This window comes from Lepeophtheirus salmonis, chromosome 7 (assembly GCF_016086655.4).
Source record: "Lepeophtheirus salmonis chromosome 7, UVic_Lsal_1.4, whole genome shotgun sequence".
Lineage (NCBI taxonomy): Eukaryota > Metazoa > Arthropoda > Copepoda > Siphonostomatoida > Caligidae > Lepeophtheirus > Lepeophtheirus salmonis.
The window spans coordinates 35,571,737-35,597,175 of NC_052137.2; the positions used below are offsets into that span (position 1 = coordinate 35,571,737).

At 31.1% G+C, this 25,439-nt stretch overlaps 1 protein-coding gene across 1 annotated transcript in view; it reads right to left on the reverse strand.

Annotated features, from left to right (window-relative positions):
• The window catches only part of LOC121121367 (obg-like ATPase 1), a 68,997-nt gene that overhangs the window by 38,273 nt on the left and 5,285 nt on the right, over positions 1-25,439 (reverse strand). Inside the window, 5 exon segments of the mRNA XM_040716259.2 lie at positions 1,171-1,223; positions 1,226-1,247; positions 1,526-1,698; positions 3,128-3,255; positions 16,335-16,395. Of these exon segments, the coding sequence (XP_040572193.1) occupies positions 1,171-1,223; positions 1,226-1,247; positions 1,526-1,698; positions 3,128-3,255; positions 16,335-16,395 (437 nt within the window).

The window sequence follows — 25,439 nt, forward strand, 5'->3', positions numbered from 1 at the left end:
CAACAAACCGATATAATAGTCGCTATTGATTGTTTTTCCATGTTCGAAGTAGTCAATAAATAAAATTCCATCTGAATCCCAAAATAAAGTGGTCATCACCTTCCCAGCCGATGTTTTAAGTCTTTGGACGGCTTTCTCTGTCTGCACACCACTCAGCAGACTGCCGTTTTCATTCTGAAGTGAAGTGGTGAATCCATGTTTCCATCCATTGTGATGTACCGTCGCAAAAACTCCTTCTTATTTCGCGTGAACATCTTCAATCAGCTCTTTGAATCATCTGCTCGTTGTTACTTTTACTCTGGTGTGAGCAAACGCGGCACCCATTTGGGAAACAGCTTTTTCATACGCAAATATTCGTGTATGATGGAGTAAACACTACCTTTTGATAACTTCAGAGTGTCACTAATCTTTTGTAGCTTGACTTTGCGATTCCCATGATGATTGTCAGGGTTTTTTCAATTTTTTTCGGAATAACCCCCTCAATTAGCCGACCAGGGCGTTCAGCATCATCGGTGTCTGTACGACAACGTTTGAAATCGGCAAACCATCGTTTGATGGGGCAGAGTCCAGATAATATTTTTCAAGCAAAGCTTGCCTTGAACGGTGTTTTTTTCCCATCAAGCAGCAATGATAATTCACCAAACGAAATTGCTTTGAATCCATCGTTTTTAGGAATCCCAAAATTAGCATCAATTAAACCACTGTAACTCGATAAATAATAAACCAAACGTCATTAAATTTTGACAATAACCTTTTGAATGTTTGTATTTCGAAAAATATTTTGTTAGTGGCGCCATCTGGTAATTAGGCCCTGAATTTATTGACTGATGTGTTATATATATATATATAATTCTGCGGATGCCCCTGACATATCGTGGGATGAGAGCCAAATAGTTGTAGCTCAAATATTAACTTTCCAGAATGAATATTTGAAATTCCATTTTTTTATTATGAAACATGATGTTTCCCAATTTTTCCGATAAGATGGACCTGATAAATTCATTGAATTGAAAGAGTTTGAATTTATTTTTTCTTCTAAGTTTTAAAAACAGATAAATATTGGACTTATAGGAGGATGGCATATAGTTAATAACACGTAGTAGATTAATAATTTTCCCCTCAACTCTCGATATGTATATAACTCTAAAATAATCATAAGACGAAACTTACATCATTTCCCGACCATGTTCCGAATCGAATATGTTTTTCTTCCTCAATCAAGGTCTTTTCACCTTACAGAAAGTGTCCTATAAGTAAGTAAAAAGTAGAATAATACACTATTAATTAAATGAATAGTAAAGAGGGAAATAATACAACAAAAACTAATAATAATAATAATTTATTCCCATCGTCATTAATTGATAAATAATAAAAATATATACAGAAACACACACCAATAAATATATATGTATATTTGAGGAGTCTTTGTTTCATTAAAGTAAAAAAAAATACACATAATGATAGATTTTTATCAGACATGTATTTTCGTATATATACATAATTAGAGTTCTTGTTGTCGACTTACATATTCAAGTTTTAATTTCTTCTCACCCCGAGTGTATCTCTTTTCAAGATCTTCAAAATATTTTGTAAAGGACTCCACGTCTTTCAAACGAAGTTCTTCGTTAATGATATCAAGATCCCGTACGGGATCCACTTCACCCTCTATATGAGTGATCTCTTTATCCTCAAATGTACCTATAGGAGAAAGAAAGAGAAAGGAATGAGAATTAATTCAAAGATGTAACTACTTTTTGTATAATTACGTTTATTATTCACTCTCTATTATACATATAATTAATAGTAGGCATGCAGGGGCGTATATATTTATATAATGGTTTCTAAATTTTTTTGCGAAAAAAAAAAAAATATCCTAAAATCTATTGCTAATCACAAAAAATTTCAAATATATTTTTTTTTTTGGCAAAAAATTCAAAAATCCAGAGCTCTTTACAAAAAAAAAAGAAGAATAATCTACAGCTTTCCACACAAAAATTGAAAAATTACTTAAATTAAATTTTTTAGTTATTTAAAATATTAATTTGTTCGAAAAAAAAAATCCACAGCTATTCACAAAAAGTTTAATTTTTTCGAACAAAATTTCAAACACTTAATTGTGTGGAACATTAAAAAATCCAGAGCTATTACCAAAATATTAAATTATATCGGATTTTTTTTTAAAATTCACAGCTGTTGACAGAAAATTAAAATTTTTGGAATTTTTTTGAATGTTCTTGTTTGGGGGGGATTTTTGGGAGTAATTCCACCACACCATATAAGATGTTATTTCTAGATACAGAGTGGTATTTGTATTTAGTTCCTTTATCTCACGGCTGATAACAGCTTAGCTAATACAACGTCATGACAGCTAAGCACATCTCCTCCCAAACATTCCTCAAACTGTCAGTCTTACCCCATTTATTTTCAGTGTCTTTTATTTTGACATACCGATAGGAAATATTTGAAGGATCACGGCTCTTAATTCAGTAGTAGCCCAAGTCTCGCTCACGCTCTACAAAATCCCCATCCCTAGATACATATATATATATATAAGTATGTAAAACCCCGCCTCCTTTAAATTAAGTTGAACATACAAAAAGAACGAAGTGGTACTACTGCTCCTGCTATTATGACAAAGAGTAATTAACGGAAATACAAAAAAAAAAAACACAACTTTTCTATTTTGCGTCCTTCCCTAATTTGTAGATACATAGAACTATACACTTAACTCATATGTATATATATACATATAGAGTATACACACTTAATGTAAGAGAATATTACTAGTACATACATACATATATACACACACACACATGGAAATGGTTTTAGAAACGGTGTGAACTTTATTATCATGACTTTTTTGTTTTGTTTTGTTTTGTTTTTAGAAGTCATCATTCAAAAACTCTCAGACCACACGTTGGTGGGATGTCTTTAGAACACATATGTACTTTAATAGATGACTTAAAAAGAATCTTGAGTAAGATATGTTACGAGATGACCATAGAGTTGCATTGACAACAGTAGGCACTTCATGCTATTTTTAGTCATATCTTATGGAATCAATTACTTCGTGGAAGGGGTCCAGAAAGGGATGAAACTCGATCGTCAATAAACAAATACTTACGGCAAAGATGAAGGAGAGCGTCACATGCCTTAATGTGCGAGAGGAAAGCATTTCCCAGGCCTTGACCTTCTGAAGCACCCTTGACGAGGCCCGCAATGTCCGTTACGTTCAAAAATGCTGGGACTTTGCTATAAATATAAAGAACAACATAATTAGATAATGAATAATAGATAGAAATAATGTCAATAATAATGAAATAATCCCACTTCTCATTGCCTTATGCATAACCCACTCGTATAAACTCTCACTTTCTTTGGTTTGATCTACTTACCCAACACAAATATAATATAGATTGAAATGACTACATCCTCTAAGTACAAAAAAGACACTGAACAATCCTCACTGATACCCACACAGAGAAAAAAAGGCGAACAAGAGGAGCCTTTTTATTGTTATTATTTTATAAATATATAGATGTGTACACAGATATATAAATCCATGTCTATCAGTAATAACTGATTGGGAATATATAATCATGGAAAGAGAGAGAAAGAGGGTTTAACCCACTTATTTCCCTTCTTCTGTGTCATTATACTAGTGAGCACCATAATACAACACATAACTAACCCCAGTGCTTCTCCTATCAACATACATATTATATTGTATACCTATGACTAAGGATTTCTCCCTTGAGGGAAAATGACATGTCAAGAAGAGTCCCTTAAATTAACATCCGAAATGAGTACAAGTATATACATTTATGTAATCATGCAAGGCTCTCAGTAAATGGGTTTTACAGTATCCTCATTTTAGTTTGTCAAATGTATTGAATCTGTGATTTTTCGTATCTAATAACTCATTTTTATGTTATCTACTAAATAAATTTATATACAAGGTTGTGCCGGGTTCAGATTCAGCGGTTCTATCAGTCTTGGTTCTTTCAAATGAGTGGGTTTGGTATGGGGCCCGGTCTTCAGTCTTGGTTCTTTTTTATACAGGCTCAGTTTGGTCACAGGCCTTGGCATAGTAAAGTTTGGGAAACCCTGGCCTTAGAAATATAATAGATATCATATTTCTTGGCCCTCGACAGGCTTATTAGCGGTCCTGGATCCAATATTTACCCTACCCCTTGCCTCTTTTATATACATCGTCTGGTTCCTAAAACCATTTTTTCAGATATGTAAAAAGCCCTTAGCTATTTGGAACTCAGATACAACTGTACCATCCTCGCGATGTAATAGAATCATTGGAAAACGCTGAATAGCATTAAAAAAACCTTGGAAAATTGACTTATTGATTATAGCTAATTTATTTTTTATATATATATATATATGTATAAGCACGAGTGAGCCGAGACTGATAACCAATATATTGCAGTCTCGGTTCGACCCATAAAGGCACAACCTTTCATATATATAATTTAGTGATTTGATTCAAGTGTATATAGTATTAAATAGAGTATTGCCCTTTATATTATAGATATTTTCAAACGTGTATGCTTTAAAACGTTTTATAATTCAGTGAAACATTTTTCAAACTAAAGGGACACGTTCCAGATATTTAGTGGTTAAACTACTGTCAATAAAAAACATTTGTGGATGTTGCTAAATCGATTCATGAAATATAAATAAATGTATCATCAAGAGTCTAAATATTTGCTAAATATGTCGAAAAACAGAAAGAAAATTACTCTAAAATTTGATTAAATAAGTATTTAGAAGAAAAGGTTATTTTTGGAGGTTTCTAGAATACTTGGAATAGAAAGAGAAAAAGGAATCAATGACGGTTTTTTTTAAAATTCTTGGGTTTTATATAGGTATATGGGGTTTTTGTTGAAAAAGTTCACTCGTCGCCCTGTTTACATGTAGCAGCCAGTGGAATGGAAGAAAGTCCAAACAAACTCTTGTTTATTTGATGTTTTTCCAGGATGCTCCATGCGGGTCGGGTCGGACCACCGTCTTTTCAACCCTTTTAATTAAGCTAAATACAGGCTAGATCCATCTAACAAAAGTAACAACAATAATAACCCTACTACTGATTATAATACTATGTCTATCCAATAATCAGTAAGGAGCAAACTACTCAACAACTCTTCTCCTCCGTAGCTATTGACAATACGGGTACTAATGAAAGAGATGAACTCATCAATTTGACTAAAAAATAAACACACACATTCAGTATCGCCTACTAATTATCTATATGTTTTTCTGTTATTTGACTCCTCCCAGGTTGTGTTTGTGTATTACACCCCCCTTCACACACACACACACCCCCCTTCTTCGTCTTAAATAGTGTGACGGAGACCCTTTCCTTTCCTAATCTTGTCATTATTATTGGACATATATTCATAATCATATCGCTGCCTTGTGATTAAAAAAAAAAAACATTTGGAAATTGTTCAGGAGAGTCAAAATATAATACATCCCCCCCTTTCGTTTAGGTTGATGTATATAAAAGGTTTATCAGTTGCCCTTGTCTGACAAAACAATCCCTTACATCAAATTTGATAGGGAAGTCAAGCAACGTTGGGATATAAAAATTTGAAGCTATACTTTATATTTAATGGGTTGAAGTAGTGCTGTGGATGAAAACTCCTTTCCCGAAACTACTTTGAAAGTTTGGTCCTTGATGACGTCACTCAACTTGATTTCTTCGCAATGAAGATAGCGTCACAACGGAGCCAAATTCAGTGTTAACTCATATTATTCTAAAAATTATGTCTGCTTCTAAAGATACTAGGCGTATAAGTGAAGGATTGTGTTTAAATATGATTGATTTAGTATATTTATGTTTTGACCTATTTTTCATTAAAAACATCTTTTTGTTTAAAATAATTTTTAGTACCGTAATCGTCGGAGGGTAAAAATGTAGACTAATAATATTGTCGGATGAGAAAATAAAATACTATATTGTGTATTAATATACAATTTGTTTAATCGAATTTCCTCCTAAATTGTCTCCTCTGTGACGTCATCAAAATACAATTGTAAACAAAAGCAAATAAATCTCTTGACGACACAACTTATATATATGGTAGTCACCTTGATTTCTTCTTTGTTTGATAAGTTCTAGTACTGACAGTCTCAAGGAATGACCCTAAGACTGAACCCAATAAATAAGGACTGATACAACGCTAGGTTGAAGGTCAAAATGTATTTATTCTTCAATCATAGACTCCCTAAAAAGTGGTGTTGTCAATTTTAGATTTTACACTCATCATTCTAAGTGGCACAAATTGACCAATGAGGAAAATACTATTGAGATGCATCGTCTGATGTTTTTCCCTCAAGAATATTTCAATTTTTGCCAAAAACTGAAGATTTTGCAAATATATATATATTTTTTTTTTTAAAACAAAATATGTAAAATAAATTAATTAACAAAATGATAAAAATACAATGTACTCGTATATTTGTTAGACGTGAAAAATACAAATCAGCTAGGCCAATTTGATTTAGTAGATATATTAATATGATTTCTCAGATAGGACAGCAATACATTAAAGTAATTATAAAATATTTTGAGATACTGATCAGCCGAATATGAACACAGCCGTAATAACAATTTTTTTGGAATTTGACCAGTGCTGTGTAGAAGTTTTCTCATTGAAACATGACCTCATAAAAAAACACAAAAAACAACACAGCATTGATTTTCTTCATATAATAAATAAATTTCAATATTTGGTTCATAATAATACTTGGTGGACCCCCCCCCCAAAAAACCCTATAATCTCTCTGGTGATTATAGGGATAATTTAGAAAGACTGAGTATTAGTGTTAATATTATATAAGTGTCAGATCCTTTAGTTCACCCATACAGACGTTGTTTTCTTGTGGTTCAAAATCTTGCTGTAGCTCAATCTTTTTGGAGTATAATTCGTAAATTCAACTATAATAAAATAATTTACCTTTCAACAATACCAATCCAACGCTAGACCTAGAATCCCTAACATCAAATGTATATTGGAAAGTACTTTTTGTGCCCTAAAATCGGATATTGATTAGGTTCAAATCATGCTAAAACAAATTCAAAACCTAGACATAAGAGTTAAATCATAGTGGTGTATTACTTAATAAGAAGTTGTTCTCTTTCCTTCGTCTCAGAAATCCTTTTGCAAACTCTTATCCCAACCATTTATGAATGAAAGGAGAAGTCCTTTCTCAGGTGGATTTAATATACTCTATTGGTAAGTCTATCATCAACTCCCCCAAAATGCATTTCAATCAGCTCCATCAACTTCAAATCCTCAAAAGTGTGTGGAGTGTAGCTACCACAATCAAAAATACATATCTCTATTTAAGTGTATCTATAATTTGAATCACAATTTTAAGTATCAACTTCAAGGAATGAAACATCTTTTTTCAGGACACTCCTGAACAATTTTGAAATGTTCATCAAAGGGTATTTTTATTCTAAAGCCATGCTTAGATCCATTAAATTAAGAACACAAAAACTATATAAAAATCAACTATGTACGAATAGCCTTAAATGACGGAATCAATGAGGCAATAATACAAGCACATAATGATCATGTTCAAATTGACCACAAGAAAGGGAAAGGAAACGCCGACTACTAAAAAGAAGCAAGAACAATACATATTATGCATGCATACTTGAAAAAAAAAAAATGACATGACAGAGTAGAATAGAATAACAAACCCCCAGTGTTGCTGCCACTTAATGACAAGATTCTACTTCAGCCATACATTCACAAAAAAAGAAAAGAAATAAAATGACCGACAAAGGAAGAAGGATTTATATGCTTAAATATTATATGTATATATAATTGTTTAACACTGCCTAATGCAAGAAAGGCGCAATAATCTATAGGATTTCTTAAGCACCGTTTTCCGGTACATTGTTGGAATCCCAAGGATGTTACATTCATCGGAGAGGCAAAGAACTCAAAAATTAAACTCCTCTTGTAAGGGGCTCAAATCCTCCCTTAACCGCCAATCAGTTCATTGTTAAAAAAAATAGATAATATGTACTTTAGTAGTATCTATCCAACAATGGCAACACATATTAAAATTTCTAATATACATAGTGTTGTGTCAGTCTTAATTTAAGAATGAAGACGAGATTAGTTTCGGCCCAGTCCAGTTCAGTCCTACATATCCGTTTCTTATAAATTTTGGTCCTTGATGACGTTTCTCAACTTTTTTCTTCTTCCTAGTACTGACAGTCCGAAGGACTGACGGTCCAAGAATGGACTGGACCGAATAAATAAGGCCTGACACAACACTACTTATATCTAGGAGTACATAAAAGTGATGACTATTTTTTGAGATGAAATTGTAAGAGGATGCCCATTTCAAGTATGAACATAAGATGTCCTATGATTGCAAAAATAGTTTTGACTTCATTCACTGTCTTTCCAAGACTCGCCATGGGCATTTTAGTATGAGATATTGATTTTAAACAATATTGATGTGAGTATGAATGATTTCATAAATAATAACCAAATATCTGATTTTATAAATATGTTTATATTTGAGCCACGAAATGCAAAATATTGATGTGAGAAGGGAAGTTACTTATATTTGAATGATTTCATAAATCACCAAATAACCAAATTTATCTGTAAGTCTTTATCATTAATCTTGTTTTGTATTTGAGCCATTTAAAACAAAATGCTTCTTCCTTGTCCATAATTAGATTTTTATTTGTTTAAATTGCCAGTATGTAGAAAGACTTACCAAACTGTCAAATATTAATATTGCTAATTCCTTCAAACAAGTAAACGTTCAATATTTATTTATATATATCTATTATGATTCATGAGCTGTTATTGATCTATCATGTCATTACAAAACCCTCCGCATCTTGATAAACTTGACTCTTTAAATATGTATCAATAGAAAACTTACTCAAATAAATAATATATCAGCAGTTCTCACTTGAAAATTGTTGTTGCTTTCTTTATCGATTCCTTCATTAGGACTCAATTGTTAGGTTTAAAAAAAACTCCACTCTATACTGATTGAATTAGATTACAAACTATGGCTTTTGCCAGCTCTTTAACAAATAAAGTGACTGTTGGTGTCAATGAATCAATAGTGGATCCATCTATATTATATGGGTACAATCATTATTCAACATATTTTATTATTATCAATATATAATTGAAGGCGATGATTTCTTGAATTCAATTAATATATAGTCTCAATAATGATAGCAACTGGACAATATATATATATAATATAGCTTTGGGATCGTTTTCGTTTGAGAGTAATGCCATGCCTCCTCTTATCTTTAATATTGGTCTGAAGGCCAACAAAGACATTTACCTGATGGAGGAAATTGTGCTATCTTGGAGCCAGCAAATCTCTGGAGAGCGGCCTTGGACCTGGTCACAAGACTCAGTACCCCTATGACTTTATTGTGAAGGAAATATGACCTCAAAGCAGTTCAGATCTTAATTCGATGGATTATTTTGTGAGGGCCTACGTTGAATCTAAGAAAATCGAATACATCCTCCCATCAAGGAGACAAAGAATAACATGCTACGGAACTACCTTGCCAACGCCTGGTCCTCCTTCCGGACCCGGATCTAAGCCGTAATTGATAGTGGAGATGGATAACTCAATTGATCTCTTTTTCAACATTCAATGTGCAATTCAAGCCAATTTTCAAGTAAATCCGCCCAAAAATGTGGCCTCACGGACTATTTTTTTATATAGATAAATCCCCTGATTGGATTTCAATAGTCTGAACACAATACATTTAAACTATGATACCATAGGTGGAGTTGGAAATTTGTTCTAGAGAGACGGAAGTTTTTATTTATAAATTACTAGAAATTATATTATATCTACGGGGGTTTCCACGGGGTTTTACACCTACCAGAAATTCCTAAAAATAAACAAAACCTTTTATTCTTTGATCGATTAGGGACAATAGAAGTAGGAAAACTATGTAGATAAAAATATCTTATAATTTCCATTGTAATACTTAACTTTTATCTAGGTACAGCATGTATAACGATGTAATAATATATTATTTATACATTTTAGGGTCAGATATATATAAATACAACTACACAATAGAGGGATACAATTTTTATTAACAGTAAGGCTTACGTCCTTTTATTTATTGGTTCCATTTTGTCACCCCATGGTTCACTTTTTTGACCAATATTAATGAACAAAGGAGGTTTTTATGATAAAAACCTGTTTTTTAGGACTCGAAAAATGGCAACATCAACGTTGTTGACGTCATATAAAACCGCTCTGTTATTTACACTCTCATCCCAGGATTTATCTCAAAGACAATTCCCCGGGATATAAGAATCCCTGCTTGGTACATATTATGTATATGCTTATATATTCTATATTAATGGGGTCATCCCCCCCCCACACACACACACAACCACAAACTCTGTGGATGTATAATACATTGATTTACCAATTTGATTACTCAGTCAAGAGAAGATTTATATGTGTACATATAAAAAGGGCTCTTATATGAAAATGAATGATTATTTTTATGTGATCAAATGAAAAACATCATCATCGTATTTCTTATAAGTATGTGTATAACTATAAATAATGGAGGATAGGGATATGGTATAATATGATCTTTTTGTGATCTCATGAATTACGAATTTCAAAAACATTGATAAGACAGTCTGTAGTATGTTGCTCTATTTACATTGTATATGATAACAAAGGACACGAGTAAGGCTCAAATATACATACATTTATAAAGCTTGGCAAACTCTCTTATCTGATAAGTAGGTAGCTTTTGTCATAGGTGAAAATGTCATTTTCATACCAACAAAAACGTCACTCAAGGATAATACCGTCATAATATATTAATATAGCACCAATAAAGAAAATATAAAATTATTTGATATCTTGTAGATTTTCCAGTTTAGCACACTATTGTAAAGTAGTTTTAATGATAAATATATTTTGATTATGATAGACGGGATATTCCAAATCCAAAATATATTAACTACATATTGAATCCAAAATACAAGTTGATTCTACTTGTCCGGCCACATGATTCAATTGATGTAACCAACATACTTTTTTGAAACACAAGCACAAAAATCTTTATGAAGTAAATTTTCATAGGATGTGTCAAGGAATTGTAGATACATTGAATAATCAAGTCATCAACTAGGCTTGTTTTTCTATATTTCACCTCTTGAAGGAATTGAGTAAAAAATGGCGTTGACTCTTTTTTCTTCGACCAATCACTTTTTTTATACTCCCTCATATGGGAATAAATATTCTGCTCCATTATTCTAATCACTAGAACTCTATGGCTGTGTTGACAAACCATGATGATTACCAAATGCAATTTACAAAATAAGTAAGAATATATATATTTTTATTTCCTCAATGAAATTCAAATCAACTACCAAAGGCGTGTATTTCTCCCTCCAAACTGGGGCAAATTCAGGAAATTTATTTACTATCTTTGGATAACTAATTTTATTTCTAATACTTTTTAAAGGAAAGTCTTAAAAAAAACTAAAACGACTGCAGTCTATTGACATATTATTACATCGTTATACATGCTGTACCTAGATAAAAGTTAAGTCAATAGACTGCTCCTAACAAAATCCTAGAAACGGTCCTTATCGGTCTTTTATAGAAGCTACAACAGCAACAATTATGTAGTCACTACCAACTACGTCATTTGAGTGACTAAAGTTCCGTCATAATTCATAATTTCTTTCAAAGAGACAAGAAACCTGCAGGAGATGTGAACGTATTATTATACGTTCTAGCTTATTATTCATTATTTTCTTAGTTCTTATATTTTTCTTCAAAACTGGGACCTACCTATAGATGTAAAATATGAATAGCTAGATACAATACAGCCTCCTCAATCCGTTATTATTTTTTATAAATTGAATTATTTTAGAAGGTACTTTGAACTAGTAAGAGTTCAGTATATATATATAACTTTTTGGAAGTGTATAAAGATTTAAAAAATGAATGAGCGTTGTATCAAATCCATGTACAACAGCAATTCAGTAGTAGTAGTAAAAGCAGCAGCAGACTACTTGTCTCTTCAAAAAGACCTCCCAGTTGGATTTGCTTGTTTTTCTTATGGCTACACACTACTAGACTTCCACCAGCAGCTACCACCCGCTACAAATACAACTACTGGGCTCCTCCTCCTCTTCTTTCATGTTATAATTGTCACATCGTGACCTCACACGTACGTTTTTGTCGACTAGAGTACGCATATGAAACTCATACTTAATATGAAATACATATATATAACATTCTAATGAGTACCTATTTGTACGAAAGGATCTCTTTTCCACATCTATCTAAGGATGTATATAAAATAGGTCAAAACAACAACATGAAGGAACTAGTGTTGAAACTCGGTTCAGCAAAGAATTTGGTTTTTCGGTTCCATCTTAAGATATTTTTTGGTCCATACCGCGGTCTTAGAGGGTGAACCAATATTTGTCGTTTCACTTAATATAAACAATTTATTTTTCTTCTAGATCAGGGATTGACAATATTTTATACTCAAAGAACCATTAGTACTCGTTTCCGACATCTAAAATGAAGTTAACACTGTAGCAATTGTTTCAATGATTCTTCTTATTTTAGAAGAATGATTTACTCTAAAAAATCTATTTAAAAAAACCCCCAAGTTAAAAATGTCTTGTAAATGAATTAAAAAAAAAAAAAGTCCCTTAAATTTTGATTATACACCTAGCAAATAAAAAAAGTTGTTAGCTGCCAGGTAGTATGACGATGATCCAAGAGCCGCAGCATCAGAATGACAAAGTCATATGTACCTCTGGAGCAGCAGGTTACCGATTCCTGTTTTAGACCAACCGTCATTCCAGCCTTCATTATATTAGGCAAAGATCTTACATAGATTATAAATATTTGGATAACTTTGAAAATCTAGAAGGTACACGATATGTTCTAGAACGAATACTGTATGTATACATTTAACTTTCAGAATCTATCCATCCACTTATACCAATATAAATCATAACCCTTAAACTAAAATATATAAAAATTTAGATATTATTTTAACTTGACAATCGCTAAGACTGATTATAATTCTTAATTCATGAAGATCGGATTGAGTAGACTGATGTATTCTCCAAGGGTTACAAGGTAAGAAAGGAAGATAATCAAAGGAATATAGTTTTAACTTGATCATCCATCACAAGAGATACTGAAATTCGAAGTTGCATATTCCAGGAGGGACGACAGGAGGAAAATTCCTTCGAGCTATCTCTGTTTAAACTTTTTATGACGCTATTGAACCGTGTTCACAATTTGAAAACGCATGTGACGTCATAAACAATGTATATGAAAATTTGGGCTTGACAGAATTGTAAATTATACCTATTTTTTTAAAACTTTTTAAAGAACCGAATTAGTTAGGTCTACTAAAAATCATATAGATCTCAGGCTAGTCTAGGATTTTTAGACCGAAACACTGCACCAGTATATACCTACATTTTACTACTCTTAATTATTATTCAAAAGAAATAAAAGAAAAGGATCTCACGCAATTTATTTATGTTATACATATGTATCTTGACAAAAGCGGCTCTCTGAGAAAGATTCAAAAGAGGTGAGAAAAAACGAGTTGTTTTCCACAATTATTTGAACAACAAAAGTAACCGACAGAGGAGAGTTTAAAAAAAAAAATTGAATTAGCGAAAAACAAAACCCTTTCACTACTAATTTGTGTCGACAACATTATCAATTTTCTAATTACAGGCGAACGCCAAGGATGTTGTTTATGGGAACAATGATTCCTCACCATCACCACTTAAGGAAGGAGCTTAATTGATGGGTAGGATTTTGGGAGAGTGAAAAACATACAATTAAAGGAACTTTTCCAAGTCAAGTTTCTTTCAACATTGAGCCCTAATTAAAGAAACAAAGTAGATTACCTCAAAGTGGTTGTTTTTTTAAGTATCTTAGGATATGTATGTGTGTGTGTGGATAATTACAAGCATGTATTTCGCAGGACATTTGTCTTGAAGGAAGAAAATAAAAGCAATATACATAAATATATTTAGTTGTTTGACAGAACATACGTCTTTTTGAGACAGTTTTGCTTCAAGGAAAAAGGGATCATATAAGATACACCTTTGGAGAACGTCTCTTTATACTTTAAGGGTCCTTGCAAAAGTGCAATCTAATATGAATATCCATCATGCAAACTCAAAGATGCAAGCCCACATCAATCTCAGACATTATATGTATTGTTTTTCCCTCTAAGAAACGATCTCACTCCTACCACAATTTCCTTAACAAAAAAGTGATCTTCGTCATAATGATGATTGCAAGGTAATACATACATAATAGGCATAAATAAAGGCATAGTTGAAACCAAAATTATTTAAATAATTGCAAGTGAAATAAACACGAAAAGAAATGCAATGTATTTTATCTCTTTAGAAAAAATAGCTTTTTCGACAAGGAATTTTTCTTAAATATATAAAATAAATCTATATTAATAAAGGATAGTTTGTCTGTATGAAAAACAGTTACGGGGTGCACTGTATATAATGATGTGAAATTTGTACAAATCCTCGTGAGCATATATTTAAAAAAAAGGGTATAGTTGGTAATGTGTTAGATCTCTTATTAATTATGACCCCTATTTTGAAAATTCAAACATACTAGCGAGGAAAGAGCGCTATACTTTATTTAGTTATCTATTTCAGAAGATATGTCACCTATCAAAGTTGTCACAATATACTTTTCTTTATAATTTACACTCACGAATATTTAGATATTTTTTCCATCTATGATCATAGACATATTTTTATCTAAGAAATAAAAATATAGTCGTATTAATGAAATATATCAGGGCTCTGTATGTAGCATCGATTTTTGTTTTGTTATTGCTTTATTATGTTTATCATAAGTCAATATTCCGCATTTTATGTATATGTAAAGATTGAAATAAAATATAAACTCTGGAATGTAAAAATGAATTAACTGTTGGAGGCGTTTAGTATTTACCATACGGGGAAACCTGGTTTATTTGTTATTGTTAGTAAGCGCTCGAGAGACTAAACTATTCATGGTATCATATTAAATTTTATTCTTAAACTCTTAGTATAATTCTTTCATTCTTGAAGAGAGAACACGTATTATGAATTGATCCAGGTATGGAGTAGTTACGTGTAGTGTTGTGTGAGTCCTTATCTAGGACTGAAGTCCAATCCTAAATCTTATAAAGTTTGTTCTTTGATGACGTTAGTGAACTTTATTTATTTTTATATCAGTTCTAGTACTGTCAGTCCGAAGGACCAACAGTCTTAACGACCAGTCCTAAGACTGGAGTGGACCAAATAATCAAGGACTGACACAGTATTAGTTACGTGTGAGTGTTCTCATGAAGAAAAAATAAGTAGTAATTCTGAGGATTTCTTGGCGAGTTATATTCTATATCATTTAAGCAAATTTTCCCTGTTAGTAAACTCCGAGAAATGCAGAGTAATACCGCTAGTACATAGATAAGACGCAAAGCAAAATGTTAAATTAAATAAAATAATGAAAACGACTCTTTATCATGAATATAAGCAAATAAAGTGTACTACTGATCCCTCCCCCTCTACTGAGGAGGGCTTATAAGCTATAACTAAGTATGATTGTAGATAATACTACAACAATGAGACAATGCATATGTACGAACATACATACCGTCATTTGTATAATTTGTATTATGAGAAAAACGACAAAGAATTTATAAGAAATGACACGCAATGGGAGATCAAGTCATGAGAAAAAAAAAAGACACATATATAACTGACTTTTATTAAGAAGAACTCACATTCCCTCCTCCTAGATAAACTCCTATATACACACATCATAACATAACCACCTCCATCCAGTGTTTCTTTTGATTCAAAATGATGAATTACTTCAATACCTTCAGTTCATTTTCTTTACATATGTACATTAGTAGGAAAATGACATTTTGATGCTTTAAGAAATAATCTATTGACTCAAAGACAATCCACAAAACAAGAGCAACAACATTTGATTAATAATTAATATCTCCCATAAAAATACGCCTATTTAATGATGATAATTGTTGCAAGAGAGGCATATAAGGTCAATCCAATCCATCATAAAAAAAAGGCAGACATCTACATACATACATACAGCTCGAACCAATAAACAATAACAACATCAAATATCCTTAATCATAGGGTCAGAGAAAATAAATTATATACACATAAGAAATACATTTTTCATCATCAACAAATACAATTAGTAGAAACAAATATTATTCATACCTTGCTGGCTTGTGAAAATCCACCAAGAAGTCGAAGCGGGCATCAGGAACAGGGACACGACGTGCATGAAAGAAAAGATAAATAAACCATTAGACCTACAATAGTGAATGCAAATTATATGATGTACATAAAATGCAGGTTATTTAATAATTAGATTTGTCTTGTACATATAACAAGTTATAGCTTGACCGTTTAATAACCTCTTATTCAATATTATTATTATTATACCGTAATTATGTAGAATTTATCATATTAAAGATATTCTATACACGTGGACTGATATATCGGATCGAAATCCTAAAAGCGATTTATTTGGTAAAATATCCAATATCGGAGAAAATACTACAAATCTAATCATTGATTCCGATTTTTTAACGTCTTATTCAATATTATTACAACATAATTAAAATAATTAACAATTACTCATATTATAATCATTTTATCCATTGAATTTACTGATTTATGAGTAGAATATACCACATAATTATATAATTACTAATGAATCATTTTGAAGATAAGTCAAAATTAAACAATTAATCCATGGAACATTCAATGAAATGCCAACAATCATGGCATAAATTATACTTATCACAAGTTGCAACATCGTACTAATAATATTTGAAAGTTTTTAAATCCTCGATTTGACAATTTTTTTACTCAAAAACTTCATGGATGTAATTATTCATATATAATCAAAGGTAGATCATTGAAGAAAAAAAATCCTGATTTCAAACTTATGACCTTCCACCAGCATTGCTCATTAAAAAAGTACTAAAACCACATGTTTTAAAAAATTACAAATTATCTTATTTTAGAACTGTTCTATAGACCTGAGCTGATATATTGAATCGAAATCGAAAAACGATATATCAGGCAAAATATCCAATATCTACATTGTTTGGGCATCGGAGAAAATTCTTAGAAATTTCAATATTGGTTCAGATATTATCAAAAGACAAAACTACTCTTGAGTTATCAAAAATAGTCATACAAAAATTTTCTAAGCATAAAAATACTGTCAGATGGTTCGCAACAGATCAATTAATAGATAAATAAAGATATTTTGCCACATAAAAGCTACTAATTTAATATTTAGTTCTGATTTTTAACCTTAAGATATAAATCTATTGGCAAACGAAACAAACCAAATGCTTGTTGATGACACGGATACATCAAAACATTTGTAAAATATGGATAACTATTTATTAATGATATCGGATCGTAAAATATTTATTTATGAGGGCATGTCTATTGTTATATGGAGAAATTCATTCATCAGTAAGTTAATTTAAATATTAAAAAATACTACATTTCTAACCAAAAACTCAAAATTTTCGAAAAAAAACAAACATTATAGAAATGCAAGAGGATTGTTTTAATTTCAAAAATCCGGACATTAACGCGTTAAAATGTTTCCACTCATTTTTGGGCCGGGGGTTGGAACTTGACACAATGCTCCACTTTTGCCACCAGTCATAATAACCTCAATAGTTGAATTATGACACGAGGACAGTATATCTAAATAAATGGCATCAAACACAGTGAATCTAATAATTTTATTTAATTATATATAAAGTATCCTTAATTATTATTAAGGCTACACGCTATCCATTAAACTGAAGTTGCATACTAACTAAGTAAGTACAATTATTATGAAGACTGTTATTAATGGTAATCAACTGTTCCTTTTCCAGCAATTATGATATTATCTTCATTATGCTTTATAGAATGATTGTGACTGCCTTTATTTTGATGAACCTACTTCCAAGTTCTAGGTACTTACTAATATGTTCCAACAAAAGTTAATATACTATGTATTTCTTTTTACCTGTTTAAATATTATTATTATAAAGACTGGGCGTGGTTAAATCGCTCAAAGTTTTCCAAATAGTGAAAGAAGGAGGAGAGAAATATACATGTTTTTTTTTTATTCTTCTTCTTCTTTTCCTTCTCTAGAGTCACATTATCAGAACTGTATGCAGAAGAATACATGGAGTGGTGACTCCAAGATACATAGTAAAGCACGCCAGGATGTGAGACGTTCTTCTCTCTCTCTCTCTCTTTCTTTTCTTAAGAATAAGGCGTCACAGCTATTACAAATAACTTATTATAACTAAGTAATACATAATATTGATATCTATATACTATGTAGTATTGGCTATGAAGTTATTACATGACTTTACAAAGAGGTTAATTACTCAAGTGTAATGAGCAAATGAGGCACTTACTTATTACTATTTGTATAGTACTAATAATAATCGTATACATATGTATATATAATGAGTGTCAAAGGTAACGAAATGGGTTTTTTGCTTGTCAACCGCAAATTCAAAATATATGTAAAAGAGTATTTGTGATGAGACACACGGATCCGGACTCTATTTTATGGTCTTAAGGGATTTTTTTGACTAATACTTTGGTCGGCATCACCGAACGAAATTTTTTTTTCTAAAAAGAGTCGTATTTTCCAATGTAGGACCGGATCAAGACAGAATTTTACTATGAGACTGGTCCAGACCGAAGTTAGGCCGAATTAGTTAAAATGATGATGGTATTTTGACCCGAAACCCAACAATATTTAATATGTATAGGGACTGTTGGATGTACAAGAATAGCCACTAGGCCGATCACTATCAAATCAAAACCTGACAGGATCACAAATTATAAACACTAAGATTAAGTCGCTTTTCTGTCGAAAAGTTTAAATTACTGAGTGGCATCTTTTTTTTTTTTAGTGATATAAACTTAGCTTTGAGATTTGATTTTTCAAGTTTAATAATTTTTTCAGTCATCATTATTGTTTAAAGTCCTATTGAGTTTTGATGCAGAGCTAGTGCCAGACGTTTCCCTATACTTGATAATATAAACTATTGCGAATATATGTATATATAAAAGAGGAAAGTTTTATTATCAATATTAGTACTGATTATTTTTTTTAAAATAAATATTTTAAATATTAATAATCACTCATTAAAAAGTACAAATAAATTTTCTATTGAAACTTTACTCTAACTAAAAAATTGACTGCATATTATGAAAATGGGTAATGAGTTTGATACAGAACCTTTATCAGTTATGAAAATAGTAAATAATACCTCATGAATTCAAATGAATATGATTTTTTGTTTTGAAAAACGGTCTTTAGAAAAAAATGGACCGCTAAGAGCAATGGTTCTCAAATGGGGTACGTGTACCCCATGGGGTACTTGAGATTTTAAAAGAATATTTTCAAATGGTACATAACTCAAGGGCATCCACAAGGGTGGGTTGGAGGGGCCAAATTAAGGAATTTTTGTATTTTACTAGAAAATTAAATATATTAAATTTAATTAAATTTTCTGTGAATAACTATGGATTTTTAATTTTTTTACCAAAAAAATTAATGTTTCAAATTTTTTGAGAATAGCTCTGGATTTTTGAATTTTTAATCGAAAAAATTTAATATTTTGAATTTTTTTTAAATTTCTTTTCAAAAAAAATTCCAAAAACCAACCTCCCCCCTAAAATGAAAAATATATATATGCTTTAAAAAAAATATATATATAAGCTTTAAAAAATTTGTTCTTGTGAGGGGGTACTTGTGTTGATTAAATATTTTACAAGTGGTACATCACTAAAAAAAAAAGGTGGAGAATCCCTGGCTAAGATAAATTCTCCAATAGATTGTATCTCAATTTCAGACCACAACCTGGACTGTAGCTGGAATTTAATCGTTTTTAAATCATGGAGCCATCTTTGTCAGTCTCAATCTATGTACCGATTATTTTCGGTATCAATCTATGTATCAATTTGCTCCTATACTCTGATTTATGAGTGAGCTGTACAAATATGATTTATGGTACATATTAAACTTGATATGTCATTCATTATGCCGATGTTCAGAATTTTAAAAGAAGCATGATGTCATCAACAATTCATTTATATAATCAGTCTAAACCCAATTTTAAATGAGTCCAATCCAGGCTAATTTCTTTTAAAGACTAATTTTTTCTTTGATTAACGATCTAGACCGTTTTTTCATTGAGACTGGTGCAGATTGGAGTGTCTCGATGCATCAGAATTGTCATTTTTTGAAGTATCAGAATCGGCTCAATAATGCCAATTCCCCCAATATCTGTGCTAACTTATTTATATGCATTTTTGAGAAGAAAAAATTCTAATTTTATTATTTGAAGAGGTGAGGATTATAGGACCTAGGACTTACCTAGGTTTCAGACTAGAGGCTCCTACCTGTAGGGGCCATGGATAAAATCATTTTCTCTATAATTTTTATTTTAACATATAAGTGCATAACATAATTAAGGTCCATTTATTGAAAATGAAAGAAGTGCAGGCAGTATATACGACCCGAACGGGAATAAATTGACCCTTGAGCAGGATGAGAAACAAAAAATTTTCAAATAATTTTATTTATATATAATTTACAGCTAATTATAATCACAATGATGACTGATATATTCATGTCTTATCTTGTCAAATCCTAATTAATAAAAATTTGAACATTAAAAGAAGTAAATCATTTTGATATTTTTTCATATAATTCATTTATACATCATAATTAATATTAATAAGGAATCTGTGTAGGTATCGGTACATCGGTAATTTCAGATCATTTTTTTAAAGAATCAAACTATTTCGATCCTCTTAAAATCATAACAGTCTCAGATCTAATCCCAAAAATAATAATTTGTTAGTTATCAAGTATATGTAAATATACCTATAGCCAATTGCTCCACTTCCAATATCGATATTCGTTCCTAGTGACGACTGCTACATCTTCTACTTTGAGGGAAAGCACGAAATAGAGGCAGTAAAATACAAACTGATTGATTGTCTTACATATTTCTTTAAAGTTTCAGTATGACATCCAATATAAAATATCTATGAAGTGTCCTGTAAGGACAACAATAAATGCATATTAAAAGCCTCAATTAAGACTCTTCATAAAATAGTAGGTATAGTATTCTTTACCTAGTACTTATGTCATTAGAGACGTTTTCAAAAGAAATATGGATATATATTTATGTAGATATGTAGTGATTAAATATTACATAGAATATTCAATATGTATACTACAACACCATTGTATTTATCTTCGTATCCAATGTTTGACTATATCAATTTTTTGTATATCAAACACAAATAGTGAATATATATACATACACATAGACTGAGCTAAAGCAAGGGATTTTTTTGAAGCCGTAAGTTAGTTGACCAAAGCAATGGATATATAGCTTTTTATATATCAATCTCTTAGGATCTTGTTTGGGGAATCATCCTATACTTTTATAAAAACTGAGGACTTTCATAAAGAAAAATATATTCTAATGTAAAATACATTGAGGATCAAACATAACAATATAATGTTTACCTAAAAAGATTGGAAAAAAGTAATTTTGTCTCAAATTTGGTATTTACGAGAATTTCAAAAAGTACCACTCTCCCCGCATGCAAATACATTCCAGGGCCAGTTGGATTAAGCAAAAAATGAAAACCAAGAAGTAAGACAGAAAGGACTCATCTAGGATTTTGGCAAAATTGTTTAAGTGTAAAATTCCATACTAGGTACACTACAATATAAAAAGAAGGAAGAAATCCAAAGTCTAAATTTATCATTTAATTTATTTAAAATTAAAAAAAAAAACCACTTTTTACAATGTAAATCCGATCAATGAAGCAATATACTAAATAAATTCAATGATTGAAATAAACATATTTGTATCAAATTTCATGGGAATGAACCACATAACATGGCGAAACCTGGAAGCGAGCCAATTGGAGGAGATACACTCTTTAGACTTAAAGAGATGAATAATGTATCATCATTGATTAATGAATGGTGGTCCATGGACAAACACGGGTGAGAATGATTATTGAAGAGACAAATATCCATATTGTACATTGAATCAAATCTGGATAAGTGTAACAACAAAAAACTTCATCCTGTTGGATACGGATTGTTACGTCTTCCCTTTAACACTGACTAATAATGTTTGAATCCATAAACGAATTTGCATAGACGCAAAGTTTAATTATTCATTTATTTATTAATTCTCTAAATAACCGCTATCTAATTATTCAATATAGATAGAAAATTAATGAAACTGACGGATATGCATTCATTCAAAGTTAAATTTTTGGAGCAATCATGCGTTCATAGATGTGTATTAATGTTACTCCTTCTACTTATCCATGGACTAAATGATTCAACAATTAGAGATATTAAAAGAATAATGGATGATTTTATGTAATGATTAGTAATCGGCAAAGAAATCACAATCTGTTTAATCGGGGAAAAAGAGTATCATCTTGAACTGTAAATCTTGAACTTTAAAATTGTCTACTGCGGTTTGTTCATTAAATGACTTGCGTCATTGTTAGGGATAACGTTTCTTCACAAAGTATCGTCCTTAGTCATTCTTTGATTGAATGTGTGCAAATGGTTTTTTTTTTTTTGGATACGATATGTTTTATTGTTTCATTAATATTTCCAAAGTCTTGTCCTTTCAGTCTCTTTATTAGTAGCCACTATATTGTTCAAGAGACATGGAGAATGAATGTTTTCAATATCAAAATATTAATAGGTAACTATTAGTCGTGGGTTTGTGTATGTAAATTCTATTTGTTGTTATAGTTACCATAAAAGAGCGATAAGGACCGGCCCTAGGAGTGACAAAATTGTATTTGGATCGGACTTATAGGACTGCAGTTCTTTTATATATTTTAGACCAATCCAACACAAGTGGTAAGTAGCTGAGGAGCAAGTGTTAAAAAGATCAGCTCTAAGACTGGACCAATTAAATAAGGATCGGCACAACACGAGTGGTAAGTATTTAGTTTTTTGTTAAAAATAATTGTTTATGGTTTTGTCTCTGTTTGTTTGTTTGTCTGTCATTAATTTTTGATAAACTTAGTAAGAAGATTACAAATGATCACAGTAAAAGGGCATTAAGTTTTTGAGAGGTCTAGGTAGTATGGAACGTTAAAAATCGACCATAACTTGGTCATACAATTATATACATACGTCAATCAATTTGATTTTGGGGATAGGCTTGGCACTAACTCAAGAGAACATTTTAGTTAACTATTGCACACATAAAAGAAGAAAAATTAACTCCTATGGGGAAAAGGAAAAATACCCTCGTCGTTATTCCTCGAGTCCCATACATAAAGGCCCTTTTCTGTGTGTGTAAATGAACTAAAATAATTCCCCCCGCCCCGAAAAAAAGACAGAATATGAAAAAACAAAACAAAATATATATATAAATTCATTTAATTTTGATATAAAATATATGTACACTTCTTCTATGGGAGGGAGAGAGATAGAGAGAAGAGTAATTGCCCCATTAAATGGTTGTTGAGGTACACTATAATTTTAAACCACTTTGTAATCATATTTTATGTTTTGGAATGACAATGATGGAAAAGCCATTTTATACATACATTGCCTACGTTACGTTGTTTCTTCGTATTTAATTCCTACAAATACACATCAAAATTTCCACATCCCAATGTGAACGTATGTACGAATGTGTGTACATCATCAAAAAGGAGAAAAAAGAAAACAATAAGATAATAATTTCCCTCTTTCACCAACTATGTATGTATGTATATTGTACAGTGTATTCATAAACATAAACTTCCTTCCAAGGAATGGATACAAAATTGAAAATATTCAAATATACACGTAGTATCTACTACTAATACAACAAGCAGTAAGAGAAATCATTGAATATAATGAATAGAACCATAATTATTACTACGCAGCATAAGCTACAATTACCATACATACATGGAACATTCTTTAGAATCACATAACATTTACAAATTAAAACAATTCATGTTTAAATAATATTTAGTGGGAATTTTTTGTATCTTTCTTCCCCCTTCTTAATACATTTTTCCACCTTTTCAAGACGACATAGACATTATTGCTAGATATTTAAGTAACTTAACTTTAATAGAGCGTCTACACAGACGTTATTGCAATTTGCAGCTTAATTGAAGGAGATGGCATTTTGAGAGCTCAAAATTGAGCCTTTTTACTAGATAAAATGAACAAATTTCTAATAAATATTGATGACATCTCATCAGATGTCTGTAAGAATAATAATAAAAGACTTAAAAACGGGGTTGAATATTACTCATCGATGCGAATGATAACCAGTCATATTTTAATATAATCAAAGTAATATCAGGGGGGATTGCGTCCGAAAATTAAATATTTGGTGGGCTCTAATTATTCTCGATTGTAACCCCCATAAAAAAAAAAAAAAAGTAAAAAAATAGAATATCTATATAATCCTGCCGAAGCCCTTGAATATGTTCTGAAAATCCTTAAGGTTGTACAATTATTATTTTGATCGATTAAGGACGAGAAAAGTAAGATAATATGTGTAAAATATCTTACTCGTCCCATTGTAAGAGTTAGCTTTTATCTAGAATCTGGGAATAAGAATGTATAACGTTATAATAGAATATTTTTTTAATAGATATTAGAGTCGATGGATAATAAAACTTTAATCGACAGTAAGTCAGTTTTAAGTCATATGTATACACTTTTTTGGATATGACATATGGAAGTTTTCTGCAGATATGGAGCAGTTTGCAAATCATTCAAGTTTTTGAAAATATTAAAAGAGACTAACACTGGAACTCCAGGACCAAGGAAATAAAAAATGAGACTGAAATTGACGCTGAAAGCAATAAAAGCTGTCCGGATGAGGATTCCCTGAGATCCATTCAATCTATGTAAAGCATGGCTAAAGATGCTTATTGTGCTCTATTGTCTTAAGATTCTATTTACAAAATCATGGAAACAAATCTCGGGATAAAGGTAAATAAGCCTCAAATTCGTCATAGTCTTAAAGAAGCCTCTCGAGTTAAAATAAAAAGTTAAGCTTCATCCCTGTTTAAAAAGTCACATAGCATCATCATATTATATTCCGGGAGGAGATTTTTTTTTTACGTCATCAAATAATCATATCCAAAACATCAACAAAGTCCCAGAGGATTAAAATATATGCCATAACAGATCAAAGGCTTATCCGGTATTGTTAGGAAACGATTTCGTCCCACAGTAAATTCTTACGAAATTTTCATCGA